The sequence below is a fragment of the Sinocyclocheilus grahami genome, unplaced genomic scaffold (genome assembly GCF_001515645.1).
Source record: "Sinocyclocheilus grahami isolate Dianchi unplaced genomic scaffold, SAMN03320097.WGS_v1.1 scaffold110.1, whole genome shotgun sequence".
Lineage (NCBI taxonomy): Eukaryota > Metazoa > Chordata > Actinopteri > Cypriniformes > Cyprinidae > Sinocyclocheilus > Sinocyclocheilus grahami.
This window is the reverse complement of record NW_015505289.1, coordinates 42,526-66,154: the sequence shown is the minus strand read 5'-3', so window position 1 is coordinate 66,154 and position 23,629 is coordinate 42,526. Positions and strand designations below refer to the sequence as shown.

Here is a 23,629-nt window from a genome sequence, read left to right as displayed (position 1 = left end):
GAGTAAAATTGAACCCATGTTTCTGCCCTTTTCTCTGTGCCAAGCGAGAAAGTCTCGCCTCTCTGGCTCCGTGCAGCAAATGAAAAGTCAGAAAGCAGAAGACGGGCAGCAATGCATACAGAGGTTAACGTTCCTCGCTGGGTTTGGGTTTTGCCACATGTGCTTTGGGCCGGGGAGGAGAGGACTGTGTGGTCAGAGCAAGACCAAACCGAAGTACTACTCAAGTCTGCGCAAAACGCTTTTCTCTCAAAGCGTTGAGGTGGTTTATGAATGAGAAAAAAGGCCATTTCAATATTTTCAGCTCTTATTGAAGCCAACATGTTTGCGTGATTACAAAATACTTACGACTAGAGCTGTTAAGATTGCACACATATGTGTGGCTCACCCGGTTCAAAGTAGCACAAAAACGCGATTTCGATAAACAACCTAAATTGATATAATATAAATATGCTGGCCGACATTTTTATCCTAAGCAACTTATGATACACTCATTTCAGGTGCAGTAAAAGCTCAAGAACACTAAAGTCACCAGATATGAGCAGGATATCAACAGCTCTAACGTTAGTCTGTCATACCTATGTAAAACTGAACCTGCAACATTTCTATTAGCAGCACAGAACTAACCACTGGGCTACAAACATCCTATATGAGACATAAGGACTTAATACAGTATCGTTCAAAAGTTTGGGGGAAGAAGTCTCTTGTGCTCACCAAGGCTGCATTTATCTGATCAAAAACAGTTATATTCTGAAATATTTTTATAATTTAAAATAAGTGTTTTCTATGTGAATATCTGTTAAACTGTAATTTATTCCTGTGATCAAAGCTGAATTTTCAGCATCATTACTCCAGTATTCAGTGTCATATGATCTTCAGAAATCATTCTAATATGCTGATTTGCTGCACAAGAAAATTTATTATTATTATCAATGTTGAAAACATTTTTTACATGATTCTTGAAAATAAAGTTCAAAAGAACAGCCTTTATGTCCTCACTGTCATTTTTGATCAATTTAATGCGTCCTTGCTGAATAAAAGCATTAATATCTTACTGTCCCCAAACTTTTGAGTAGTAGCGTAACAACTTACAGTCAAACAAAAAGGTTTTTCAATGGCAGATACCGATGTAAATGATGGCAAATAATATGTATACTACAAGCTGAAATGAATCGAAAACTTATTTTTAGTGGTTGACCGATATGGGTTTTTTGACAGCCGATGTGATATCTTGGAAAGCAGTGTGGCTGATGGCCGATATAAAGCCGATATCATTTTATTTATTTTAATTCATATTTAAGAAATTTGAAATAATTTGAAAATGGATTAAAAAATAAACGTGTAAAATAAACATACTCTAGAAGACAAAGTATTTTTCACAAATAAATACATATTTAATAAAAATATTATTAAAACACTGTAACCAACAGGGCATTCAGTATTCTGGGAAGTGGGAAGTCACAAAATATCTTCATGGAACATGATTTTTACTTAATATCCTAATGATTTTTGTCATAAAGAAAAAATCTATAATTTTGACCCATACAATGTATTTTTGGCTATTGCTACAAATATACCCCAGCGACTTAAGACTGCTTTTGTGCTCCACATATATTTAAAAAAGCCTGTGAAATAGTGTTGTTTGTTAGTAAGTCTATCACAGCGTGCCCTTTTCCCGTTGCCAAGAGCAGATGAGCTCCTGCCACAAGGCCACTACTGCGATCATTTTTCAGACGTGATGTTCTGCTGTGAGTGCCTGTTAGCATCACAGCTGAGAAATGTTAAGCAAAGAGGCGATTTGGCAAATTCTCAAGCTCTCTGCTTGCTGTACCTGCAATGAATGCTAAAAGAACAAACAAACAAATGGAAGACAGAGATGATCTCTGCTTCTCTGAGCTGAGGAAAAAAACTGTATAGAGCACATGAAGATGACGACCAAGGAACGAGAGAAGTCTTCACCTGTAACCTGGAATAAAAGATGCGAAGCCCCGCCCACACACTCACCTTTGGCCATTTGGGGTTAAGGAGGCGGGCTTTGACTGCGTCGTCCAGGGCAGTCTGGTACTGGCCCAGTTTGAGGTGGGCGGCCGAGCGGTTGCTGTACAGGATGCAGTTCTGCGGGTCGGCGCGTAGGGCCTCGCCGTAAAGCTTCACGGCCTTCTGGAAGTCTCCCAGCTGGCAGGCCTCGTTGCTTTGCCGCACCTTCTCCATGAACTCGGCCTTGCTGAGGCCCGGGCCATCGGCGGCGGCGTGCACAGCCCTGCCCAGTGCGCGCGGTCCAAACAGACCAAACTACCCAGGAAGAGACACATCAGAGAGACGCATTAGTGGATTCAGATTTTTACCTGATTTTTAAAGGCAACTGAAACAAGCTTTTCATGCAGCAAGGATGCATTAAATTGATCAAAAGTGACAGTAAAGACATTTATAATGTTACAAAATATTTATCTTTCAAATAAATTCTGTTCTTTTGAACTTTCTATTCATCAAAGAATCCTGAAAAATAAAATGTATCACGGTTTTCACAAAAATATGAAGCAGCACAACTGTTTTCAACATTGATAATAATCAGAAATGTCTCTTGAGCAGCAAATCAGCATATTAGAATGATTTCTGAAGGATCATGTGACACTGAAGACTGAAAATTCAGCTTTGCATTACAGGAATAAATTAAATTTAAAAATATATTCACATAGAAAACAGCTATTTTAAATAGTAGTAATTTCACAATATTACTGTTTTTACTCTATTTTTTTTTCAAATAAATGAAAACTTGGTGAGCATAATATTTCAAAACCCCAACATTTTTAACAAGTGAACCATGAAGAAATAGGCTATTCCAGCCGTAGAGGCCGGGGCGGGGGCTGGGGCCGCGGCCTCGGAGACTGCTTTGCCATGGCCTCCTGAACTACCTGCTCCACCTACTACCCCCCCCCCAAAAAAAACTACTTGGGGAAGATTTCGGGCTCACTCACTGGGCTCTACGGGGGATCAGGAGCCCTCCCTGGGCTCTACGGGGGATCAGGAGCCCTCCCTGGGCTTGACGGGGGATCAGGAGCCCTGCCTGGGCTCAACGGGGGATCAGGAGCCCTCTGTGGGCTATACTCGGGAACAGTAGCCCTCCGTGGGCTATACTCGGGAACAGGAGCCCTCCGTGGGCTACACTCGGGAGCAGGAGCCCTCACTGGAGCGAGCTCTGGGGCTGGAGCCGACACTGGAGTGATCTCTGGGGCGGCCGGCGGGATTGACTCGGGAGCGGCCGGCGGGCTTGGGGGAGCCACAGCCAGCAGGCTCGACTTCAGAGTGGCCGGCAAACTTGACTCTGGAGTGGCCAGCAGGCTTGTGGGAGCCGTGGCCGGCAGACTTGACAAAGGCGCAGCCGGTGGGCTTGAGTGAGCCGTGGCTGGTAGGCATGACAACGGCGCGGCCAGCTTGCCTGTCTTCGGAGTGGCCGGCAGGCTTGACTTCTGAGCTGCCGGTAGGCTTGTCTTTGGAGTGGCCGGCGGACTAGAGTGAGCCGCGGCCGGCGGACTTGACAACGGCACGGCCGGTGAGCTTATCTTCGGAGCGGTCAGCGGGCTTGTCTTCGGAGCGGCCGGTGGGCTTAGTAGTAAGCCGCGGCCGGCGAGCTTGACAATGGCGCGGCCGGCACGCTTAACAGCAGGGCGGTTCTCATACCGCGGGGAAAACACAGGAGAAAAAAAAGAAAACAAAGGACTATTCAAAACAAAAACAAAACACGGGAGAAGGAGCATCGCTTACGGTTTCGGTCTGCTGTTCTGTCACGACACACACACTGGGAGCACAGGAACGAACGCGGAGACGAGGAATAAAGTAATTTCAAAGATTTAATAAACAAAAGCTGGGAATACAGAGACACGGGATACAGTGAGGACACAAAATGACATTCGACAGCGGACAGGAAACAAGGGGAAAACACACTTTATATAAACAGAAACTAATGGGACACATCTGGGATCAATAGAACTAAATGGGAATAGGAACAGGAAAAACCAAATATGGGCATAAACATTAACCTGGAGCACATGGGGAAGGAAAACACAACACGAGACATGGAACAAAGTCTGACAGCATATTGTTCCAAAGTATTGTTCTGAGATGTTTATGTACATAAGGAAGAAACCCTGTGAGGAATTAAGACTGTTTTGGATGCATACATGAATGTTCAAGCAGATGTAATCCAGCTTCACTTCCGTTCAAATTTTGGGGTTGGTAAGATTTTAATGTTTTTGAAAGAAGTCTCTTCTGCTCACCAAGACTGCCTTTATTTGATCAAAAATACAGTAATCATGATACTGATTATAATGATACACAGTAGTATAAATCCATTGCATATGCAAACATTATGAATGGACATTGTTTATGCATGATATTTGATATGAAGAGCACATGAGATGAATTGTAAATCTGTACCAATTTCCCTGTTTTCATGTTTAAAATGAAATCAAGCATTAAAACAATGAACTGGAGCTGGATAAGCATTTCATATTTTTGAAACCTAGTAAAACAGCAATGATTCCAAGTTGGCTTTAGCTATGATAAACAGCTATGATTCCAAGTATTAAGCTATGATTCCAATGTTGGCTTTATCAGAATATATTTATTCATTTTATATTGATTTAAATTGATGATAGAATGGCAATTATAGCTGATATGGTGAAGACTACATATACAGTGAGTATAGAAAAGAATCACCCCCCTTTTAATCGCATTTTGTTGCTTTGCAACCTGAAATGAAGACGGACATTGCAAAGTCTAGAAGTGAGTAGAGACAAATTCCAACAGACTAAAGGCTGCAATTAAAGCAAAAGGTGGTTCAACAAAATACTGACACAAGCGGCTGATCCTTTTTTCCAACTCAGTGATTCTGATTTTTTATTTTTTTCTGACATGTTGGTGTTTTATCTTTCACTTGGATGTTTGAAGTTGCACTGGATAAATCAAAAACTGTGTCTGTCTTCATTTTAGGCTGCAAAGCAACAAAATGTCATTATTTTAAATGGGGCTGATTCTTTTCTATACCCACTGTATGTACAAGAGAGATTCGGTTATGTGAGCACAGCAAAACATTTGCTAAAATAACTGAGGAAGACTGAAGGAAAATGGGTCAAAATTGCTAAAGCTATTTCTTTCAAAATAATATCATATATTCCAAAGCCACAACGCCGGCATCAGGCCGTGCTCATTGTTTTGGCCGTGAGGTCGATTCCTCGGGGAGACACACACCAGTGGCTCCTGCTGACTTCAGAGAACGCAGGAAATTTATGACTAGCCACCTAAGAGCTTCACATCTGGAGAATTCCCAAGAGCGACAGGGAAAAACAGGGAGGGGACGGAGATGGAGAGAGAGAAAGTAAAACGGCAGGCGAAGAAAGCCACTCCAGCCTGTAATCTCACACGCAGGCCACACCCCTCTTCCCTTCTGCAGGAATTCTGGGATAGCACAGCGGGATAATTACTTCCAGAGAGGCCAAAAGGAAGAGCCGGAGCGTTAGAGCGACAGCACGAGAGAAGAAGAGAAACGAAAATGGGCAGGAAGAAATCAAGCTGGATGGAAAACAAACGCGAAGAGAAGCAAAGAAAAGCGAGTGAAGCTGAATTTTATACTGATTTACAACATCAAGAAGCAAAACAGCTTAACGACGGTGAGAAATAGAAAAGAAAAATAGTGTATTCAGCTCCTCTGAGAGACTACAAAGCAAGAAAACAGGGTCAGAAAGAGAAGTTCACAAAACCTGATGAGCCGCCCACATCAAAAGCGTTTAAAGGCATCATTTAAACCCCTATGTAATACGCAGACAAACACATTATGCTTCCTCCTAAAATACCTTCTTTTAGCCAAAACCTAAGGCAGTAATCTATGCTTCCCAGACAATTTCAATCCCAGAGTGCACTGCAACAAGCTCTGTGAATCCAAAATGAATCCAAGATGGCAGATGATTACCAATATATTTCATTTAACACTGGAAAATTATGATTCAAAAACTCAATATTTAACCCAGTATTGTGTGCGTAATGTTAGCTTAGCAACACGTTAATGCCAAATTTAAATCAATTGTGAGTCGTGTGCTTCATATGAAGAGCTCAATTTGAGCAACAGAGTATTACGTTCGTCCAAGTGACTGGACTTTTGACTTTCACCTGCATTGAAAGAAATTTGGTGTAGAAACATTTTTCACTCAGAAATGGCTAAATTTCAAGAAAAACGGCAAGTAACACTGAATTAAACATGACTGAAATAGTATTTTCTAGCAAAACATACTCCAATAATCTTGTTTTATTTCCAACTTTTTGGTGCACTATTAAAAATAGCCTTACAATAAAACCTTAACATCACCAGAAATTGTAATTAATATTTTATCCTCTCTCTGTCTTTGCCTACTTTACATTTTAATGTTATTGTTATGTCAGTATTTGTATATTATCAATCATCATTAAATATTTTTATTATTTCATTTTATTTATATTCAGCATTTTGGATTTTTGTATATGCATTCTGAAAAATTATAGCAATTAACACAGCACAGGGTCGGCCAGAGGATGCCGGATTATCCAAGCATGGTGTGAAAATTGATTTGGGTAAAATATATAAAGGCTGTTTTCCCCTCCTGTTGTGTTCTTCCTGTCTGATCACCGCTCACTTCAAAGAGCTGAGCCGATGCTTAAACTCAAACTAACTCCACCAGACGCTAACGTCAGCATGCAAACAAGGCCTTTGAACCTGTCTAGAGCCCACACGCTTCATGACAATACACAGACACGCTCCCACAATCACAACAGGGAAATCTTCTTGTGACCCTCGAAACAAATAAAGTGAATCTCAATAAACCTGTCAAGAGCCAGAGCTGTCGAAGTTAACTAAAGCTAAAACGATTAAAAATTGTTTCGTTAATTAAAAAAATCGGAAATAAAATGAAATATAGATATTAGATGAAACATTTAAACCTAAAAAGACTAAAACAAAAATTCTAAATGTTGCCTTGAGATAAATACATTTAAGTACTAAATTTACTAAAACTGAAAAAAAAAACGACGTGAAAAATATAAACTTGAAAAAAACTTAAATGTAAATTAAAAATGTTAACTTAAATTTAAGTTGAAGTGCTAAAATTACTAGAACTAAAGCTGAAATAAAATAAAATGTAAATATTATGTGAAAAACAAACTTGAAAAACTTAAAAGAAAATTAGAAATTTTGCCTTGGCAAATAACTGCAATTCAAAAATGTAAGCTAAAACTAAAGAAAAACTACAGAAATGACAAAAGCTCAACAAAATTACTAAAACTTAAAATTTCAATGAAAACAGAAAATAAAAAAGCTAATTCAAAATGTTAATGAATACTACAATAGTATACAAAAACAATCCTGTTAAAGGGGACACCGGATGCAAAATTTGAATATAATGTGTCTTGCAGGTGGATGTAAAAGTGAACATAAGAGTCTTCATTTTCTCCCGACATCAGAGCCAGTGAGGACACAGTTTTGTTTTTGATGGTAATGCGCCACCCAATACGATTTGTTTATGTCTGCGCAAATCATCTTACATTTCTGCTTTCTGAACGAGGGACAATTCAAGGCAGGTTTTGCTCAAAAGTTCAAACTCAAGGACGTATTAGTACTTACTGTTAGTGATCCAGCTGCACCTCCAGAAGTCTCACACGTGATCATATTTAACACCCTAATCAAATGACAGAGATACGAAATTACATTTTTCTGAAAATGAAAGTGACATTTTTAAAGAAAATGAAGCCTGTTTTCAGCAACATTAATATATATTTGCATTCTGATATTATTTTTATGACAATAGGGGTTATGCGCAACAGACTTCCGTATTCTGTTAACCGGGTCTCGCCACTTCCGGTTCAAGCGGTTTGCATATGCTTCGTTAAATATGAAGCCGTTTTTATAGCATTCTGTGTAGAATTCAAATAGCTCCGATACATTTCATGGTCTCGCGCATGTGATCCGCTCCTTGCTATCGTGTCTCTGGACCGGAGCAGAGTGTGTGTGCGGTGCGGTGGTTAGCGGGACACAGCGCCAAACCAGACTTCTTTTTTTCCTCAATGGAAAGCATATTTACACTGTTTGAATCGTTCCCTGTCCCCTATATAGCGCACTACGTGCCATTCACGGTACAGAAAATACTAATTCTCTGGACAAGTGACCGATTTCAGCCGCAGCTTCAGCGTCTATTTTATAGTGTAGGGGGCGGGGCTTCGGATTCTAGAGAGCATTTGATTGGACAGAAAGTTTGATGAGAAGCTGAAGTACGATGTGACGTCAAAAAAAATCGTTGAGCCGTTTTGGCGGAAGTGACGAACTGCAAACTTTGAATGCTTATATCTTCTAAATGCGAATTTCGTCACTGTTTTGGAGCACACTGCCTTATAGATAACCTTAAGACTAACATATTGATACTAACACCCAAAAAACTTTCATTTTGATTTCATGACTTTAAATATGAAGCAGTTTTACTCAAGATGCCTTCAAAGTAGATTCCAAAGAATATCATAACCAATGTCCATCACATACTGTATGCGGAATGATATCTAAAAGTTTTTTATTTTTATTCTTTTCACTATCATTTATATAAAAAAATTTAATAAAACATCAACAATAAAAACAGCTAGCTAGTTTAACTGATTCTCTTAAAAGTCCATAGATATCGCTAATATTTATTACGGCTGTTAGCACGTTCTCCGACAAGCGGAAGCGATGAGACCTGTTTTCCGGGTTTGGTCAGGTGACGTTCGACATATACCCTATTAAGCACATTTTCCACCCAATTCTCATTACTTTAATGCAATAATAAAAATTAATAATAATAATCTCATTTTCAAAGAACTTGTGAATTCCTATGGTAAAATGTGCATACATTTTAATTATTTAATATAAAATAATAACATTTACGTAATATTAATATAAAACTATTATACTTAACAATTTAAGATAAAAATTAATTTTTTATTTTGATTTTGGGGTCAAATGTGACCTGGACATGTTTTCCTGAGACCAATAGTTTGACACAAAACAAAGTTGATCCCTGTGTCTCACTGCTTCCATGTCTGTCTGGCCGTTCTTGATCCCACCCCTCCGTCTCGAGCAGGTCAGGGGGCTGAGTCGCATTCCTGGGAAAATGAAAACAAGCCTCTCCTCTGGCAGGCAACTGGCGGCCGATGGAGAAGTTGATGCCCGCTCAGAAGGGCCTGCGGGGTGTCAGCTCGACTTTACACTATCTGTCTGTCCAACAGCTGTCTACAGCCTTCTGCCCAATACATTTCCAAACATCTGAACATCTCACGAACATCTAAAGGCTGACCCCATAATGCTAGTTAGAAAGTACAGCTGCTCACCAGCGTATGCTCCATTTTGTACATTAGCTTAACTAGCTTAAAGGAATAGTCAACCCAAAAAGAACATTTGCTGAAAATGTCCTCACCCTCAGACCATCCAAGATGTAGATGAGTTTGTTTCTTAATGGGAACAGATTTGGAGAAATGTAGCATTACATCACTTGCTCACCAATGGATCCTCTGCAGTGAATGGGTGCTATCATGAGGGTGAGTAATTAATAACAGAATTTTCATTTTTGGGTGAACTAGGCCTATCCCTTTAATGATGGATTTGTTTCTTACAAACATGCAGCTTTGGGCTTTACAATGAGTAATTAGATGGACTGGAGTGGTGTGGATTGCTTATGGATTATTGTGATGTTTTTATCAGCTGTTTGGACTCTCATTCTGACGGCACCCATTCACTGCAGAGGATCCACTGGTGAGCAAGTGATGGAAAGCTACATTTCTCCAAATCTGATGAAGATACAAACTCATCTACATCTTGGATGGCCTGAGGGTGAGTACATTGACAGCAAATTTCTTAATATTCAAATTCTATTGAATATTTCTTAATATTCTTAATTCTCAATATTTTCTTGTTTAACCAACACCAGCCAAACTACCAAACCAGCCTAGAACAGCATTAAACCTCATAATTTGCAAGTCTGTTCTGGTAGGACAATAAAGCAAATGCATTTAACAATATGCATACTTAAGACAGCAAAATAAAAGCTTATAAGTCCAATCAAGCTCTACGGTATTTTGGAACAAAAACACTTGCCATTTTGTACACTCAAAAAAAAAATTGGTGTAGAAACCATTTTCACTCAGAAATTGCTAATAAATTTCACAATTAATTGCAAAGAATTGGCAAGTAACACATTTAATTAAACATTACATTTTGAATTAGAAAGAAGGTGAAAGAAATAATATGATCTTTCACTCTAAAAAATGCTGGGTTGTTTCAACCCAATGTTGGGTCAAATATGGACTAACCCAATTGTTGGGTTAAAAAGCTAATTTAAAAATGTAACCAAAATTTAACCCAACAGTTGGGTTAGTCCATATTTGACCCAACATTGGGTTGAAACAACCCAGCATTTTTTAGAGTGTTGTTTTGAAATTAATACATTTCCATGTTTGTTTTTAAGGACTTTTTTGTTTATTTTTGCATGATATACAATTTTTATATTGCATTTGGGTTACGTAACATCTACGTTTTGAAGATAAACCAGTTAAAAAACAACTTTGGCTGGATCATAGTTCAGCTAGTTGGTGCACATTCATTGCATGCTATTTTTGCAATCAGGATGCATGTGTGCATGTGTGAATGGAATTTTTTCTGGGGGAAAAAGTGATCAAATATGACTGGCACCATGAAAAAGTTTATCTTTGAGTACTGTTGCTGTTAATGGTTGGTGACTATTGCCAGTAAATATTTCATTCAAGTTGATTTGTTTACTCTGCCAGAAACACCATGCAGGCTACACTGAAGAGTCTGCTGTCCCCTGAAACACCCTCTAGACTGATTCAGTTGGAAATTTTCTCCGCATTCTCTCCGTCTGGGTTCAAAGAAAACACAGGTGCACCCATGAACATCTGGTGAGTCTGAAAACACCACAAAACATGTCAAGGTCTGCTGGGAACGACCACGGTGAAGGACGCCTGGATGACAACGTGATGTGAGCTACATCCTACTCCCTAGTGTAAGGTACAGTACACACTGAGTGTCACTGACAACAACTGACTTCCTCCATCTGGATAAAAGAAATAAGAAAACATTAAAAAAAATTAAAATAAAAATTATAAACTAAAAATCAAAATGAAAACTGAAAATATAAAAATAAATGCTAATAAAAATTATAGTATATAACAGTATATAAATAATACTAAAACAACACTGTCAAGAACATGTTTGATTCTTATTTAACACAAAAAACAATGCGATAAGAATTATTTTTTGTTTAAAGAAAATTAAGCCTGTTTTCAGCTACATTCATATTTTTGCATTCTGACATTATTTTTCACAAATAAGCAAATTTTAAACCAAAAAATTCTGATTACTGTAATACAAAAATAAAAATCGCAAACTTGTGAGCTATATATATATATATATATATATATATATATTTTTGAGAGATTACATATATATATATATATATATATATATATATATATATTCTTGACAGTTCAACTATATGTATATCTAGCTCTGTAAATTATAAATTAGCAACTGAAGAAATTAATTAGTGATAATCAAAGAAAATTCTACAATATTGCTTGTGAAGTGCATTGTAAGCAATATAATGTACACAATAGTCACACATACTGTAGACTTTAATAAAGACTATGAACAAACAAGTAAATGATGAGCTCTCAAAATAAACATATAAACAGAAATGAAGACAAAATAACAATAGCAGCAGCAGCACAAATAAAGTCAGCAAACAGCAGATCAATAATCCTTTAAAGGGGTCATATGATGCGATTTCAATTTTTCCTTTCTCTTTGGAGTGTTACAAGCTCTTGGTGCATAAAGAAGATCTGTAAAGTTGCAAAGACTAAAGTCTCAAATCCAAAGAGATATTCTTTATAAAAGTTAAGAGTCAGCCACGCCTACCTAAAACGGCTCGTTCTAACACGCTTCCACATATCTACATCACTATGTGGGAAGATTTGCATAACGCCGCCCAAATGTTCACGCAAAGAAAGAAGGCGTAACTTTGATTCTCGCTGTAGTATTGTTGGCGCTGCAACCATGTCGTGAAGACGCTGTGTGCTTCGTTGTGAAAGCGAAACTACTTATTACTTTATCTTCCAAAAGAGGACGATATCCACTTCGTCATGCCCACACATTTCATTACACCAAATAATGTTCTTTTTAGCAGCATCATATGACCCCTTTAACACTAACCGCATAATTTACTCAAACTCCATTTGATTCACGCTGCAATGCATGCTGGGAGCTCACAAACCATTAATAAATTAGCAATACTGGTCGATATGAAATTGTTTGCACAACACTGTCAGACTGTTTGAACAAAAATTTGTTCGTCTAGGATGTGTCTTTAAGTAGATTCACATAATTTCAGGTCTGAGACTTAAAAAAGGCCGGTGTCAGGGATTTTAAAAAGTTGCTTTTTTTTACAGATTTATACACTATTTTGCCATTTATCTGACAGTTTTATCCAAAACAACTTAAACGTAGCAGTAACCCAACGTGAAGTGGTTTCACATCATTTATGGATCAACTCGTGCAGGGCTTGAACCTACAACCTCTGGCTCACCAGCCCAGATATTTCACCATTCATCTCACCGTGGCTTTTCATGAAGTGCATGATGCCGGTCATGATTATTTACTGACTGTGACTTTTCATTTCCTCTAGTAGGCTAGTCTCTGAGATGAAATGTCAGGATTCAGCATTATGAAAGTGTTGCAGCCTAGTCTCAGTTTAGCTCAAAAATACACTTGGTAATTTAGTCCATTAATGCATTTCATGCAAGCACACTGTAAATCTATTAACAGCAGCAATGACATGTTACTCAATAACAATCTAAACTTGCATAATAACCCTCTAGATCTACAAAAACGAGTACTGGGAAGAATCTAAAACACTGTCAAATTTGACAGTTTTTAGTGTATGTGGCTTTATACTGCACTCTGTTGCACGCCAACAGGAAAGCCAGCTTTAATGGAAATAGCCTACACCGCAGTAATAAATCCAGTTTTACATCACATTGTTACACAACACAATCAAACCTCACATTTCACACTAGTTGTGCGTTTATTTACCTTTTCGCGTCTTGTTCCTTGTTTCTCCATCCTGTCCTACTTTAGTATCCAACTGTTTCAAACTTGCATCCCATGATACTTCACACGCTCCGAATCCATGAGAAAAAGAAGCCTGGTTTCCCCGAATAAAGCGTCTTCAGATTCAGACTCAGATCGCGTGTTGATGCAGAAATGAAGTCACGCGCGGTACTCGCAGGAACGCTCAGCAGCTCTTCAGAAAACTGCTATTCCAGAGGAAAGTTCGCCATGTTTTTCTTCTCTCGTCCCGGTATTAAGAGGCGGTTCAGATGCTTTCAGTAGTTCAGGGCTTCAGTTACTATTTATGACATCAGACGGGAGTTGAGTTACTTACTGCGACTAGTTACTATAGGCCTGCATCACTAGATGTAACATTACTGCACTTCTCAGGCTGGGGCATCTTTCTTAACTTTCAGTCTGTGAAATTATTGTTTGACAAAATATTTTCTAACTCTGACGATGTAAACATTTACTGACCATTAAATGACAGTCCGTTTACAACAGCGCAGCTATAGTTAAAATGTTATTATAAATAATATTATATTAATAATTAATTATTATTATTTAAAATATGTATTTTTCCTTTACAAAAATACTCTAGGCATTACCATGCTAAAGTGATGATAATATGACAGTTCTCGGTTTGTCTGTGGTACTGACTGATTAAAACAAATGTAGGCCTACCAATTATAGCATGCAGCTAATTCACCATTTACAAACAATAAATAAATAAGGTTGTAGAACTTTGTAAGTACTGGCCTCTGGACATAAACATGATCAACTCATATAAAGACATATTTATTAATTAAGTTACATGTTATTTACAAGTGTACATACATTTACAACGCTCGCTTGCAATTCAGATATAGGCTAGTGCAATATTTGGTAGGCTAATAGAGACCAAAACAAATCGTAACAACATATCGTGACATTTTCAGCGCATGCGCAGTTGCATCCTGTTTTACCTGAGGAGAAGAAGCGGGAAATGCACCTCAGGAGAAAAAGTATAGCGGAAAACAGATTTTGGGGTATGAAAATGATTTTGAGATGTCCAATACTGCTGTAGTACAGGGTCAGTTTCATCCAGTTCTTTGGACAAGATTTTTTGGACGAGTCTGAGAAAGCAACATGTATCAGTAGATGGCAGCGAAAAATCATGCACAGATTAACCCAAAACCTGCCTACATGTTCTTTACTTGCTTAAAAGGAATAGTTCTCCTAAAAGTGAAATTAGCTGAAAATGTACTCACCCTCAGATCCTCTGCAGTGAATGGGTGCCGAGTTACCAGCCCAGCTATTTAACCATAATGTCTATACCAACCCTTTTCCATTGATGCAGTTCTCAGACTGTGATAGGGTGAAGCAGGATTGTGATACGAAATCCATCAACAGCGAATGTACAGGGTCAGTTTCATCCAGTTCTTTGGACAAGATTTTTTGGACGAGTCTGAGAAAGCAGCATGTATCAGTAGATGGCAGCGAAAAATCATGCACAGATTAACCCAAAACCTGCCTACATGTTCTTTACTTGCTTAAAAGGAATAGTTCTCCTAAAAGTGAAATTAGCTGAAAATGTACTCACCCTCAGATCCTCTGCAGTGAATGGGTGCCGTCAGAGTCCAAACAGCTGATGAAAACATCACAATAATCCACAAGTAATCTACACCACTCCAGTCCATCAAATAGCATCTTGTGAAATGAAAAGCTGTGTTTGTAATAAACAAATGAATCAAGGCGTTTTAGCTTTAAACCATTGCTTCTGGCCAAAATGGGAGTCCATAATTCATAACAATGCTTTCTCCCCATTGTCTGCTCACATCAAAATCCACCAACATGTTGTTTAGAGCGGTTTTTGCTTGTAAACTGTGCAGATTTCTCTACTGATGCAAACTTTTCTCCACTGGAGAAAGCAGTGTTATGGATAAAAGACTTGTTTGAAGTTAAAAATGTCTTGATGGATTTGTTTTTTTACAAACAAAGCTTTTGGCTTCACAAGATGTTAATTTTTGGACTGGAGTGGTGTGGATTACTGTGATGTTTTTAATCAGCTGTTTGGACTCATTCTGACGGCACCCATTCGCTGCAGAGGATCAATTGGTGAGCAAGTGATGCAATGCTACATTTCTCTAAATCTGTTCTAATGAAGATACAAACACATCTACATCTTGGATGGCCTGAAGGTGACAAATTTAAGCAAATTTTCATTTGAGTGAAATATTTGCACCTCCCTAATAGAGACATGGTGTTAAAATTTGGGTGGATATATTGAATGTGCATTCACCTGGCAGTACAGTTACAGTGGTAAAGGGTTCTCATGCCAGAGTTTCGTAAACCGAATTTCTTCTGTAAAGCAGGGATCTGTAGATGGCATGAATCCAGGTCTCTGTAGAGCTCACACATCTCAAACTTGCCTATGCCAAACAACATTTTTTTAAAAAGTGAAGCTTTTACAAGATTGTCAGTTTGCTCGATTTACAACAGATCTGATAAGAGTAATATTTAGCCCACCTTTTTGTGGGCTGTCTGTTATATTTGGTGCTACTGTTGGAAGTACGGAAGCTTCAGATTTCCGGGACAGCAGTGTTGTAACAGATGGCCCTGGTGATGTTGAAACTGGACTCGGTTCTTCACTGCCGCTCTTGGAAGCTTGTATAGTAAGTGATTCGTCTGTGTTTTTGGTGACCTGGTTTTGTCCCAGAGTGATTGCTTGGTGAAAACTCGTTTCCAGCATCTCCATGTCTTGGTCTGGGAGTGTGTCAGTGTAGTTTGCTGCGTATTTTACCACAGCATATTGAGCAAGTTCATAAATTGCACACCTGCCAATGAGAAAACCAACAAGGTTCTGTAACTGTGTACACAACATTATGTGTTCAGAGATTACAGAATGTACAAATCTCACTAAAGTGCCAAGTTTTCAAATAGAACAATTTCCAAAGTTCAACAAGGTTTTTCCTTGTTTTGTGTATGACATTTAAAGGATATAAACGATTGCATTTTGACCCAAAATTTAAATTCTGACATTATTCACCAAATCTTTTTATATATACATATATATAATTTTTTTTATTTTTATAAAATTTTATTTTTAAATTTGAAGTGCGTGTGACCTTTCTCACAATTCTGACTTATTTTTTTCCACAGAATTGTGAGATATAAACTCGCAATTGCAAGTTAAAGTCCAATTTTGAAAGGGGAAAAAAAGACCGTTCCCAGAATTGCGAGTTTATATCTAAAAAAAAAAAAAAAAAGTCTAAAGTCGCAATTACCTCATTTATTTATTCAGTGGCGGAAACGGAAAAGTGACAGTAAACACATTTCTAACATTACAAGATATTTTTATTTTAAATAAATGCTGTTCTTTTGGACTTTATTCATCAGTAAATCCTGGAATAAAATGTGGCAGTTTTCACAAAAATATGAAGCAGCACAACGGTTTTCAACATTGATAATAATCATAAATGTTTTTGTGCAGCATATTAGAATGATTTCTGAACGATCATGTGACATGGAACACTGGAGTAATGATGCTGAAAATTCAGCTTTGATCACAGAAATAAATTACATTAAGATATATTCAAATAGAAAACAGTTATTTTAAATTGTAAAAATATTTCATAATTGTACTGCTTTTACTGTATTTTTAATCAAATAAATGCAGCCTTGGGGAGCAGAATAGACTTCTTTTTGGTTAAAATAATTTTGTGTTCAAGGTCTTGTTTTACCTTTATTGCTTTTATTTTCTGAAAAGTGAGAATGTTTTGCAACAGAAAAGAGCCGAGTCAAATGAAACTGGATACATACATGCCCCACCATGTTCTCTTGGCACACTGCATCCGCTGAGAGAACTCAAAGCAGCGCATCTTTAGCACATTGAAGTATCCGTAGCCCACAAGGTTGGACATGGTATTATTAACACCCAGGAGACAGCGGCGGAACCTGAATGGATATCACAAGGCCTGATCACAATGTCATAAGATACAGTAATCAGAGATGCTCGCTCAGTGAAATAACTCTGGTTATGTTGGACATGTCTCATGTTACACAACTGAACACTATGGAATGAATGTTCAGTGCTGGAATACTCAACAGGAAAGTGATGCTCACATACCTGTTGTCACAGTCACAGTGTGATAAAGTGAAGATGTTGGTGTTAAAGACACCATGGTCGTATGAAAAAGAAGCAATGGTGTCTTTACAGTGGTCGTGTTCTCTGCAGCATTTATCAGTATCTTCAAAGGCACCTGCAGAAGACAAGAAAACGGGTCAAGATTTTTTATATTTAATTTGAGTTAATTACGGTCACTGTTCGCTACTGTGAAGAGCACAGAGCGAGGAACGAGGAGAGGCAGAGTCAAATTCAAACTTATTGACTTTAATAATATCCAGGGAAACAGGAAAACACACGTAGCAAGGGTTGACATCAAACATACCAGACAAGGGAGAAGAGAACGAGTTAGAACTCAAATAGGGCAGATAACGAGGGGCAAACAGGTGGAGAGGATAACTAATAATGAGAAACACCTGGAACTAAGAACTAAATGGGGACAGGAACAGGAAAGACCTAATAAGGACAAACAGGAACTAAACGGGAACATACACATGACATTTACATTAACTAGTTTAATTTACATGTGCAATTTACATGTTACATATAGCTTTATGTAAATATTTTTACCATACATTTAATTTTATTTTAATGTACATTGGGGTCCAAAAGTCTACTAGTGAAAATGCTTCTGTTTTCAATGTCATCTCAGTCCTTTCTCAGACCAATTCTTATATATAAAAAAATTATAATAATTTATCATTTTAAGTTTTATATATATATATATATATATATATATAATTTAAAATATAAATAATAAAAAAAAATACTAATAATTTAATAATATATAAATTGATTGATATAATCCAACTTACCCAGGTCAGCAAAGGCCATAGCCTTATTTCCTGAGCCACACCACAGAGTGCCTGGAATCATCCATGCTCGTTTTGAGCGGTGCAGTGTCTGCATGGAACTTTCTCCACTGTCCTGGTGCACGAATCCATCAGGTCCAACACTCCTCAGGTCTCTGGCCCTCCGTACAGATGCTGTAAATTCCTCCGTAATGCCTGCAGCCTCACAGGGGCCATGAGGATCAATCAGCTCACTGATGTCAAAGCGTTCATCAAGCATCTTTGAGAAAGAACTGTCTTCCCAGCACCTGGACAGGTAACTGTCAATCACAGATTGCTCATCACTTGTTATGCAGGTAAAAAGGCTGTTGTTTTTGTTCCAGATGCTGTCATACAAGAGAAGAGACGTCTGAGTCCTTCGGAGAAATGCATATTGTGTTTGCCCACCTGAAGTGGATCTAGTCCAAGAGCAGAAAGTGCTGCTTTTCTCAGAATTGTCAGCACTGAAACAAGCATGAAACAGCATGAAAAGGTATAAAACTGCCTGTAAAAGGTGATTGCTTTGCATTTTTGTTTCCGCAAAAGGAATAATTGTACAACACTTTTGTGTGTTTTTTAGAATGAATGAATGAATAGCCAGAGGTGCTGAAGGATAACGGGTTTTAATCCCTCATCTCTGGCAAAGAGCGCGCCTCAACCCCTTCTTATTTATACTCCGATCCGTATGTGGGATTTTCCTTGCATTGTGGCTCGTGGCCACATCAGAGCAGACGGGGTGGGATGACACAAGGGGGTGTGTCTTTGGTAAATACAGACTTGGAAGCACAGATGTCTGCACACACGTACATAAAAGATGTAAATCAGATTGTAAATCCTCCCCGTTTCCTGGGCTCACATTAGTATAATTATCTCTCCGGCTGATCACTATCATTTTTTATTAGTGTCAACAATGCCCTCAGCAGTAAACATTTAATATCTTATTACTCATGATGAAATTATTCTTTACAACATGACAAAAAGATTCAAATTCCACGTGGGAGGAGAAAGAAACATGTGATCTAAAACTATTACATTTCTGTGTTCAGGTTAATTTAGGTCAGCATTTTTATTTTGTGCATTAATATATTCCATTTTTATTAAAAATCATCAAGTGCTTATTTATTTAGCCTGCTGTCTACACAAATCGTATTTTGCATTTATTTACGTATTTATGCAAAATAAGTCCCTAAAATAATTACTTAGTTGGATTTTTATTGCATATTAATAACAAACATATTCCTTATGGGCAATTCCTTTCTCTCGGTGAAACTGCAGCTGTCACAAAAATCGTAAAGAAAAAATGAGTTTTGGTTCCTCATTTTTTCATTCTGCTGACTTAATGTCCAGAATATTTCACGTGTCATAACGTCGAGTTGCATTTTAAAAAATTTAAAAAATACTTCAACCAGACGAAATAAATTTGATATCAGATTTTCCACTTTGATAAAAGTAGAGAAAGTGCAAAAGTTTCTCTTCAGAAGGCGGTCTGTGTGTCTTTGATCTGAAATGCTCATATCAGCAAGTTTCAGATTAATATTGCATTTTAAATCATGTATTGTCTTTTCAGTTCCTAGCAAAGTTACCAGCCATCTGGCCAATTTATATGCCAATCTTTATTTCCATCTGGGACTTGGCAAGTATTAATTTTGAACCCATTTACATTGCTGCAGGAGGCTGCAGTGTTTACATGAGGATGCAAAGGTCACATGATTTTGTTGTACGTGTCCGCCCGCGCTGATTGGAGCAGACCTCGCCTGATTCGCACAAAGTTTCTGCCCTGTCACCATTGGATGCGGTCCTAATCAGTTAACCATTACAGCACTTTTATTGCTGGTACTTCCGCCAGTAAATGTAATTCTAACATCTGTCAAATGAGGAAAAACACAAGCTTGAGGAAACTAAAGAAAATTACAAGATCGCTATCAAATGAGAAGCTAAAAACGTTTGCTTTCAGCAATTCCTTTACTAAAAGGTAGAATGCTCTCAGAGGAATACTTGTACTGACTCTTAGCTCAATTTGGAATAATTGCAATTATGCCATTACAGTCAAAACCCTGGTGAGCTGGAATTTTTTCTTTCTTCAATGCAGGGTAATGGATATTCATTTAAAACAGCCTTAAGAAAGACACATGGAAAATAGACTCATTCTGAATATGAGAAACGAGTTAGCATAATATGTTGAGTGAGGTTATTTTTATGCTATTGAAAGTGATGTGTGTTATTTCTGCACCATTATCGCCCGCAACAAGAATTAAAAAAAATAATGTTTTCCTACAGATTTCCCAAAAACTCCCTTTATCTGGCATTGCCGGTCAGTCAAACAGATAACCCTGCCCTCAATATTACACCATCGGTTGAGTCAGTGTTGCTGTATCAACCAACAAAGAGGTTTAAAGAAACAGAACTATGTTTTGATAGTGCCATAGACTGTCAATGTTTACATTTTCAGGTAAACCAACCCACTTACAGAAAACTTTGTCATAAAAATGACCTTATACAGTGCTGCAGTGATGACGTATAGGATTTTTTCCATTGGCTTTTGGATTATTGCAGAAAATAAGCTCTGTGATGAACAAAACTTTATGATTCTTACATATGTTGTTCAACATGATAGTCATCACAAATTAACATAATTTCTATGATTTTTGAAGCGTAAATACAGTTGCCCGAAGTAGAAAGCTAGATGTAGGCTATAAACGAACTACACGACTTCAGTGTCACCTCACCACCATTAACTCTTTGTCTTTATGTAAATACTTTTTCTCTAAAAGTTTGAGTTCGAATAGTTTGCAAGAGCAAGATTATAACTGCAAAAGCGGTCAGACCATAGTTTCAGTAGTCGTGTCAAAGCAGTAACTAAATCAGCATACTATCATCTCAAAAACATTGCAATAATTAGATGTTTTGTTTCCAGTCCAGACTTGGAGAAACTTGTTCATGAATTTATCACCAGCAGGGTGGACTATTGTAATGGTCTCCTCACCGGCCTTCCCAAGAAGACCATTAGACAGCTGCAGCTCATCCAGAACGCTGCTGCCAGAATTCTGACTAGAAGCAGAAAATCTGAGCATATTACACCAGTCCTCAGGTCCTTACACTGGCTTCCAGTTATATTTAGGATTAATTTTAAAGTATTATTACTTGTTAATAAATCACTCAATAGCATAGGATCCTGAATACATTGCAGATATGTTCACTGATTATAAACCTAACAGACCACTCAGATCATTAGGATCGAGTCAGAAATACCAAGGGTTCACACAAAACAAGGGGAGTCCGCTTTTAGCTGTTATGCCACCTGCGTTTGGAACCAGCTTCCAGAAGAGATCAGATGTGCTAAAACAGTAGCCATATTTAAATCCAGACTCAAAACACGTGTTGAAGCTGTGCATTTACTGAATGAGCACTGTGCTACCTCTGAACTGATTGCACTGTATTTGATGTATCATCATCTTTTATTCCTAACTGTTTTAATTCATTTAAATCAATTTTTAAATCATTTTAAAATGTTAATTCCTTGCTTTTATTGTTGTGATTATTTTTATGTTTATTTTAATTCCTTTTATGTTAAGCATTTTGAATTACCAATGTGTATGAAATGTGCTATATTAATAAACTTGCCTTGTAGACGGTTAATGTCCCGAGAACCTCTGTAGTCCCATTTAGACACTTGTTAGCAACTGCCTTTCTTAAGACTAGTAAAAGCTTTTAAAAAAATAACAAGTGGGTATTACTGATGTATTTTATGTCATGGAATAAATCATGAAAATATCTCGAGCTTGTGTTCACTGCAGAGCTTATTTAAGGCATTTAACTAAAAACCCCATTGACTTCAAGGCAATGGAATCAGAAGTACTAAAATGCAAAACTGTTTCTGGGCTTTTGCCTACAAAAATATGCCATCAGCACTCTATTAAGTCATGGTTTAAAAAAAACAACAACAAGCAAGACCAATTACACTGTAAAAAAAAAAATTCCGTAAAATTTACGGTAAAAAAACGGCAGCTGTGGTTGCCGGAATTTTACCCTAAAATATATGGTAGCAACATTTTAGGTTTTACGGGTTTAACTTAAATTTACAGTTAAATACCGTAATTTCATTAACTGATATAATGTTAATATACCAACCTATTGAAGTACTGAAGTCTGTTTTGTACCTTTGTAATACACTGATAACCACCAAATGCAGGAGGAGATGAGAAAGTAACATGATTAACCAAAACTCATCACAAGCAGCTTTTAAATAATAACATATATAGAAGGTGCACAGCGTCATTCACACAAACACTAAACACCAAACACCATCATGGTAACACACATCAAACTGAAATAAACATTAATTTAACAACATTAGGTGTAACACACAACCCTAATATACAAAGCTGATAAGAAAAAAACCTCAGAAGAAACAGTTATTTCAACAAAAAAAACATCAAACTTAAAATGTAACGCAGGGAATTCTGGGAATGTCAATTTACGGTTATTCACTGTAAATTATACGGTCTTTTTCACTTCCAAAAACGGTATACTACCGTAAAATTTATGTCCAATACATGTAATGTCCAATACAGTTTTTCACCGTATATAGTAGGGGAATTTACCGTTAACCATTTAACAGGATTTTACTGTAGCATTTTTACAGTCTTTTACTGTTAAATTCACGGTCATTTTTTACAGTGCACCCACCGACTTTGGACCTGTAAGTTTAAAATTAGTCAATTTTCATTTTGGTGCCACTATGAGTTCAACATACTTTTCTGCATGTAAAAATACATGCATTTAGGTCTTATATGCAAAAAGCAAAGAAGTGTCCTGTCAGCTTGAAGGGAACATTGGGTTTATCTGTTACATAATGACGTAGGTAAACATGACAGCAATAGATGAAAGACCCAGGAAAGTCTAATTCCTCATCACTGTTCAAAAGTAGAGCTTTGGGAATGATTTTAGAAGAACATGACCTTGAAAGATAGTATACTAACATCAGACACAACACCAAAAACCCAGCCTTCGCATGACACCTCGAACCAGAGACTTAGAGTTCACCTGATGACCTTTGTTCCAGTTTCCAGAAGGCTGTAGAAAGATTAATTAGTTCACGTCACTGATTCATAGGCAACAGCTGAGAACACTTTATTGGGTATTGTGAATTAACAACACCATTTTCATAACTGTAAACATGTTACAGAAATAAATTCAAACAACACAATGATAATAACGTATAATTAGGGAACACGTCCATGATTTCCATGCACATTACAATAGGACATTTCCATATGTAGTTGATGCAATATTGAACTTGGACAACCTGCCATTTACTGGATACAACTCTAATACTTTTCTAAACTGTATAGTCACAATTTATTTTACACACAGTCTTTCTCATCTGTGACATACTGATTGAAACATAAACATAAACGAATAAAAGACATATGCAAGGACAGCGTATATTTCAAATGCCAAACAATAGTGTGTATAATAGCATTTCGCATGCTATTTTACTTAAAGAACTAGTTTTACATGAGTAAAGTC

At 37.4% G+C, this 23,629-nt stretch overlaps 2 protein-coding genes across 2 annotated transcripts in view; both read right to left on the bottom strand.

The window, feature by feature from the left end:
• Window positions 1-13,452, bottom strand: part of LOC107588927 (tetratricopeptide repeat protein 28-like) — a 293,102-nt gene extending 279,650 nt beyond the window's left edge. The window contains exons 1-2 of the mRNA XM_016277179.1: window positions 13,148-13,452; window positions 2,002-2,289 (exon numbers count right to left, since the gene is read on the bottom strand). Of these exons, the coding sequence (XP_016132665.1) occupies window positions 2,002-2,289; window positions 13,148-13,177 (318 nt within the window). The 5' untranslated portion in view covers window positions 13,178-13,452. The remainder of the gene's footprint in view (window positions 1-2,001; window positions 2,290-13,147) is intronic.
• A 1,024-nt stretch (window positions 13,453-14,476) lies between these two features.
• LOC107588994 (group 3 secretory phospholipase A2-like) lies at window positions 14,477-18,752 on the bottom strand. Its single transcript, XM_016277291.1, has 6 exons — window positions 18,086-18,752; window positions 17,274-17,406; window positions 16,967-17,101; window positions 15,674-15,981; window positions 15,447-15,576; window positions 14,477-14,612 (listed from the first exon to the last, which is right to left on the bottom strand). The coding sequence occupies exons 1-6, from the start codon at window positions 18,627-18,629 to the stop codon at window positions 14,477-14,479; spliced, it is 1,386 nt and encodes a 461-aa protein (XP_016132777.1). The 5' UTR covers window positions 18,630-18,752.
• Window positions 18,753-23,629: the final 4,877 nt, after the last annotated feature.

Bases quoted from the DNA above. Each gene is read 5' to 3' on its own strand.
- LOC107588994 (XM_016277291.1), bottom strand. From the start codon at position 18,629: ATGCAAAGCAATCACCTTTTACAGGCAGTTTTATACCTTTTCATGCTG. The intron at 17,407-18,085 runs GTAAGTTGGATT...TGTCTTCTGCAG, and splicing joins TATGGCCTTTGCTGACCTGG to GTGCCTTTGAAGATACTGAT. The intron at 17,102-17,273 runs GTATGTGAGCAT...ATATCCATTCAG, and splicing joins CACTGTGACTGTGACAACAG to GTTCCGCCGCTGTCTCCTGG.